The sequence below is a fragment of the Leucoraja erinacea genome, chromosome 9, assembly GCF_028641065.1.
Source record: "Leucoraja erinacea ecotype New England chromosome 9, Leri_hhj_1, whole genome shotgun sequence".
NCBI classification, from domain to species: Eukaryota; Metazoa; Chordata; class Chondrichthyes; order Rajiformes; family Rajidae; genus Leucoraja; species Leucoraja erinaceus.
In genome coordinates, this window is record NC_073385.1 from 24,703,154 (window position 1) to 24,710,270 (window position 7,117).

At 43.0% G+C, this 7,117-nt stretch overlaps 1 protein-coding gene across 1 annotated transcript in view; it reads left to right on the forward strand.

Moving 5' to 3' along the window:
- Positions 1-3,310, forward strand: part of im:7136021 (uncharacterized) — a 168,711-nt gene extending 165,401 nt beyond the window's left edge. The window contains exon 5 of the mRNA XM_055640385.1: positions 1,309-3,310. Coding sequence (XP_055496360.1) covers positions 1,309-1,315 — 7 coding nt within the window. The 3' untranslated portion in view covers positions 1,316-3,310. The remainder of the gene's footprint in view (positions 1-1,308) is intronic.
- Positions 3,311-7,117: the final 3,807 nt, after the last annotated feature.

Consider the following 7,117-nt stretch of genomic DNA (forward strand, 5'->3'; position numbering starts at 1 on the left):
ACAATTCTCAGCGATTCTCAGGAAATATGAATTCTCTGGGATTGCTGGCAAGTTTCTGTAGTGTAGCTGTGATGTGAACAATGATGATTGTTACGGCAGCATAATTTCATTTCTGGATAAAGTTATCCCCCTGAGGACATAGAAGACATGGAGTTATAGAGGATAGAGCTTTGTACAGCACACAAACAGGCTCTTCAGGCCACCTTGTCCATGCAGGCATATTATGCTAATTCCATGTAGCTGCATTTGGTCCATGGCCCTCTTAACCCGTTCTATTCATATCTCTGTCCAACTGTCCTTTAAAGGTCATAATTGTACCCGATTAGAATACCTCCGCTGGCAGTTCGTTCCAGATACGCACTACCCACTAAGTGAAAAAGGTGTCCCTCAGGTCTCTCTTAAAACTCTCCTCTTTCACCCCAAGCCTATTCCCTCTAGTTTTAGTATCCTCTAATCTGGGAAAAAGACTATGAGTGTTTACTTTATCCATGCCCTTCATAATCTTGTATACCTTACTCCTCAGATTCCTATGCTCCAAGAAAAAGTCCAAGTTTATCCAACCTCTCCCTATAACTCAAGCCTACAAGTGCAGGTAACATAGGAAAATATGTTGCATACATTTTTTAAAGCCCATAACCATAGAGTTCAGGATAAGTATCAGGCAGTTGAATATCACTGATATTGGACATTTCTACAACATACGATTTCCCAAGAGCTCATTTGCTGAGGTTCGAGTCTATTGGAATTACCTGCAAGTAATTCAGTCATTAAAACTGTGAATTGTGCTGTAGTTTACTCCTTACAGATAATCACTGGACTGGGGGGGGGGGTTATTTTGCATGCTTTTCTTAGACTGATACCTGATTAAGCCAGTTTACTCGGAGATCCTAGCCCATTGTTAGTCATATTTCACTTCCTTCATGCATTTATCTGCAAAACATGTAGCCAATACTTTACACGTGAACAGACTGGCACTGGAGTGCCATGTGGCTTATCAATAGATCAGCAAAGCACCGCATGCAAAGTAAATTTTTGATGACCGATTTACAATAGCCTTGAGACTCACAGACATGGACTCCTTGGGAAATTCATATTGTCAGATTGGCCCTGCAGGTATCATTTCCTCTTCAATGCCTGACAAATCTACCGTCTAGCTAGGCATCTCTTTTGAGATTCTAGTTTTACCTGAAATATAAAATTCTATATTTGTATGTTTTGGTATTGGTGCATTATATTGATAGTGAAATCTCTCTGCAGTCACATGAACGTTGATTAATATATATATATATATTTTTTTTAATCCTTTAGGATTTAAGGATGCTGATGAAATAATATCGCAGATGTTCATCAGTAGCACCAAGCTTTGACAGACCTGATGCAATTTAAAGGGGGCTCTTCAATTCTATTGGTCAAACAAGAACAACTCATTTGTGTTAAATTGTGGCCAATTTTGGACTCTGGGCATCTGCTTCAAAAGTGACAAGGAGAAGCAACTATTTTACATCAATATGGATTTCAATTTAGATCCTAAGTGAAATGCAGTGTGATAACCCCTTTAGAGTCATAATGTCTCCCAGAAGCCCCCAAGCGCAGCGGAAGAAGCTTCCAGAACACCATGTGTGCAGGGGTTAGCCGCCAGGCTGGTCTCCCGCAGCCGAACGCAAAACCCGGGGGCCTGCAGCCTTGAATGGGGAGCCAGCACCTGCTCATCCCCTGAAGATCAGAGACTGAGAGGATGGACACACCTGGACCTGGCGAGGAGCGAGGCCGGTAGGAGGGGAGAGGGAACCCGGGTCTGCCCCACCGCACCTTCAAGGTGGACTGCAGGAGGCACACTGGAGGCACAAATACAATACAATACCATACCGTTTATTTGTCATTTGAACCTCACATGAAGTTCAAACGAAATTTGGTTTCTGCAGTCATACAAGAAAAGAACCAAGACACACACCAACACAATTTACACAAACATCCATCACAGTGAATCTCCTCCTCACTGTGATGGAAGGCAAAGTCTTGTCTCTCCCCTGCTCTCTATTCCTCTCCCGAAGTCAAAGTCAAAGTCAGAAGAATGGAGAGCAAAGGTGGATGGGTGAGCAGAGGGACGTTAGTTCAATGGCTGATGCAGATGTCCAAGAAGGTGATAGCTGGAGGCCCGCAGCAGTCTCGGGCTCATCAGCAACGGCCACCTTTCATAACAACTATATTGCGGACTGGACTTTGAAAATGACGCCAAAACATGGTTCCTCTTCCATGAGGGATTAGTAGACTATTTCTAAACAATTTGATACTTGAACATGTGCTTAGGTGTGGCAATACTCTACTGGACTCTTTGTATGAAAAGAGTTTCACTCTGCATTTGCACTTTGCACATGTGCAAAGGCACCATTGAACGATTGTCATAGAGAGCACTATTGAACGATTGTCCTAGTCCGGATCAACCCCCAACAGCGCTTTCATTGTAATCCTACTTTAATCATTATGCAATGAGTGACACTATGACATAGGATGTCATGATGATAAATTCAATTTATCACTGCTAAAGGTTTCTTCTCACATTTTAGCATGGGAGTGGATGAACTGGAACATACTGTTTCACCTCAAGCTTTGTACGGCAGCTCAGGAGCTTCATTCCTCAGCTCGCCAACAAAAACCTGCCAACCAAGGTCTACAAATATGAAACGGCTAATGTTTGACATCAAGAACAAGAATATCAACATTGTTTCTGCTGTATGACCACAGGCCATCCTAATAAAGCAAAACAGTAATTTAGAGCAGTAATTCCAGCAGTTTCATAGATCATCCTCTTTTGTGGCAATATCAGGTTACTTAATATTGTGAAGGGTATAATCAGCTCATAAGAGGCTGCAAAGACACTTTGTGGGCTTATTGTAAAGGTAGAAAATAAGCCGTGATAATGAGTCTGCTTTATGCAAATCATTTCTAATTTTTTTGTTCCATTAAATTCATTTTCAGAGTGGCATATATGAATATCTTATCTATTTTGTCAATTGGCAACTCTACATTGTGAGTCAGATTGAAAATAAATATCCCGAGGAATAGTTAATACTTACTTTTGTTAAGTTTATTTGAAATAGTGCTTGCAGAGTGCTTGGAAGCAGCATTTTACCAGTAAGATCCCTTCAAATATTTGTCAAGATACAGTAGATAATTTCTGAAATGTACCTTGAGTTTCTACAACTTCCAATTTTAAAAGCACACAACAGAACATATCTTTTTTTATAGGCGTTGACATTATGTGCCATACTATTAGTTGTGCGATTTTTTAATAAAATGGTGTTATTCCTAATCGTTTTTTCCTAATTATATTACATCTTGATGGGAGAATTGAATGCACGATTTGAATAAATAAGTGTCTATGCAGGGTATAATTTCATTTAAAAAATACCTATTTAATTTGAACATGATAATGAATAAGTGATCATGCCACATGTTCTAATACATAAATAGAATGAAGCTGGATAGAACATAATAATAATGCTTCTGACCCAAGAAGGCATATTGCGTAGGACTTTTAAATCAATAGTTTTACATATAGTATTGGAATTTGCAGCTTGCAATTATACTGACAATTCTATTTTAAATTACTTGCTGTACCTGGTTTTAGAGAAGCAATTATGAATGTGAAGCTGTTATAATAATAGAAAAAAAATCTGGGTTTTAACATTGTGTTAGCATGTCATGTGGTGGAGATCACTTATGTCACCATCTTAATTTAGTTTAGAAATACAGAGTGGAAACAGGACTTTCAACCCAACTGGTCCACGCCAACCAATGATCCACGCACGCTAACACTAAGGACAATTTACAATTTTACCAAAGCCAATTAACCTACAAATCTGTACGTCTTTGGAGTGTGGGAGGAAACCGGAGTACCTGGAGAAAACCCACACTTGAGAATACATATTGTACGAAGCATGTGAAGCAGACAGGCATCATACGGAAGGCATAGCACCGAAGGATATCACTTTTTACAAAAACTACAAAACCACACTCATTCAACTGTTATTTTCATCACTGTTGGCAATAAAATCATGTTTGGAGAACAACCTAAAGAATTGTGGTTGATACAATAGCCTAATGTCTGGAAGTCATTACATTTTACTCATGGAGAGAGAGGTACACTCCCTCATGTCCAAAACACTCTGTAACAAGGTGTTAAAATGACGGGAGAAATCAGAATGTTTCCCACAATTGTGGAGAGATGTAGATATTTTTTTGACATTGCTATGCTTGGTTCCCCTGTAAAGGTAAGTAGTGTTCTGAGCATGCTTAGTATTTGGGGCGAGGCATTAAAGAAAGCAGTCATTCTTTGCAATGAGCTCAACATTCACTTAGACGATTTATTGAGACCAATAACAACTTGCTTTCAATCCATTTCTGCGGGTTCTGAGATGATTGATGAGGTCCATGTGGGACCCACAGACTCTGCCACAGATGGGGCAGAGGATTCTAGAAGGGTGGATAGGTCGTTTGAGAGATGCTGTGCTCCTTCCACTGTTTATTCTATGCTTTAATATGTCTGACTAATTAATCACAGAAACAAGGTTAAACAGTCACAGAACATATTGGATTTGTTTGGCACAGCAGATGAACAAGGCAGCAGGGGTGTTTGTTCACCATTAATGAAGTTTGTGATGGGAACAAATCTTCATGTTTGATTTTTCTCAAAATCTTGTGGTCAGGCAACTCAGTCCAAGTACAAAAATTGGGACATCTGTTCCACTTTCTTCTCATTTCCAGTCTTGTTTGCCACCCACCAGTTTAATGCTTAGTCCCCAGTTTCTTCCGTCAACTGCTTGAAATCATCAATTAGCTCATGTCTCCGTTATTTATCCTTTATAATTTCACAAGCTTAGATCCAGTCCTTCTCAATTTTCTTTTATAAATGAGACAAATGCAGCCTCTGTGTATACTATAAAATAGTTTCAAAAGGTTTCATCTACAAGAAGAAGTGTTTGATGATGTAGGGGAATAAACTGTCAAAGCCCATCAGTGAATAGCTTGTGCTTTATGTCATGGTTGATACATAGGCTTTATTCTTTTATGCCTTTTCCTTTCCATTGAGAAAACTGTTGCCAGTTTAAGTGGTATGGCTGTTATCTTAAGTTTTCCTTTTTCCGAGAACTCTAATGAATAAAAACCAAGTACATAAAACAGCAGACAATATTTCAAATCTGACTTTTCTAGGATTGAAGCAAGCTGCTTATTTGAAAATGTATAAAAAAGTTACAATGGAACATCCTTCCATTAACTCGGTTAGCTGCTGAATGCTCAGATTGTTGTAACTTGAATGGGATGGAGATAAATTATATTTATCAACTAGACCAAGTGCAGACCCGTTGGGTCTGTTCCCCCAACGTGCGGTTGTGGGTGGGGGGAGGTGTCACACACTAACTATCCCCTGCTCCCCCCCCCACCCCTTGCACTCACGCTAATTACCCCCCTTGATATTATATTAATATTATTAATTTGCTCCTTTTACCCCATAACCACCCTATCTACTGACGCATAGCCCCCAACTTACAGTCACATCTAGAGAGGGGGGGAGGGGGGCGGGCGGGGGTAGAGAGTGAGGGCAGAGAGAGAAGGGGCAGAGACATAGAGAGAGACAGACACAGCGAGAGGTGCAAGAGGGATGGTGGGTGGAGAGGAGGGTAAGGGAGGGGGGGGGGAGGAGGGGGAGGGGGGGAGGGGGGGGGGGGGGGGGAGGAGGAGGGGGGGTGAGGAGGGGGGAGAGGAGAGGAGGGGGGAGAGGAGAAGGGGGGAGAGGACAAGGGAGAGGAGGGGGGAGGGGGGGGGGGGGAGAGGGAGAGGGGGAGAGGGAGGGGGGGGGAGGGGGAGGAGAGGAGGGGGGAGAGGAGGGGGGGGGGAGGGGAAGGAGAGGAGAGGGGGGGGAGAGGAGGGGGGGGGAGGGGGGGAGAGGGAGGGGGAGGGGGAGGGGGGGAGGGGGGAGAGAGGGGGGGGGGAGGGGAGGAGAGGAGAGGAGAGGAGAGAGGAGAGGGAGGGGGAGAGGAGGGGCCAGAGATGAATCTAATGTTTGTCCCGTGGGTGAGAGGGGAGAGGGAGAGAGAGAAATGTAGACAGGAGAGGGGGGAGAGAGAGAGAAAGAGTGACGGATAGGGATGGATAGTGAGAGAGAGAGAGAGAGAGAGAGAGTAACCTTTTTAATTCAACCCAAACAACCATTTGCAGGCAGTGCTTTTTTATTTCAAACTATATTTTCATTTTCAAACCAAATTAAGGGTACTCACAGTGCTGTAGACGTTTGTTCAATGTCATTCAGAGCTCAGAGTGACAGAGACTAATTGACAGAGCTCCAGCTTGCAGAGACTATTTGAGGCACACCACTTCCTGGTTTTATAGTCCCTCCCCCCTGCCTCCAGCGGGGGCAGCAGAGAGAATGGGGAATTTAGTAAAAACATTAATATCTCTGTCATATTTCATCGACGGGAAAAATCCTTGGCATACATACGGCGGAGGGGGGCTCTGAGTGAGGTGGCCAAAAATGACGGCCGCAGGTGGCGGCGTTCTCTCAGAAAACACAGCACAGATCGCCAAAACCGGTCAAGAACAGAGTTTTAGTAATATAGATGATTTGTCTGAATGTCAGAAAGTGCAGCAAATTGTTTTGGACAGAGGAACAACTCCAGGACTGTTTGGAGTCTGTAGACTGGGCAATGTTCAGGGACTCAGCAACGGACTTGAACGCATACGCCACAGTCGTTACAGACTTCATTAAGAAATGTGTGGAGGACTGCATCCCTACAAAAACCTTCCGAGTGTTTCCCAATCAGAAACCTTGGATGAATTTTGAGATCTGCACTCTTCTGAAGACCAGACACTCATGTCTGATGATACAGTGGTCTACAAGAAGTCCAGATACGACCTTGGTAAGGCCATCAAAAAGGCCAAAAGGGACTTTCGCTCCAAACTGGATGAGACAGATGTTCGGCAGTTGTGGCGGGGCCTGAATACAATTACCTCCTACAAGGCGAAATCAGGAGGCAGCTCGAATGTCGGCGAAACATCACTCCCTGATGAGCTCAATGCGTTTTACGCACGCTTTGATAGGGAGAACACCGATGTGCCTTCC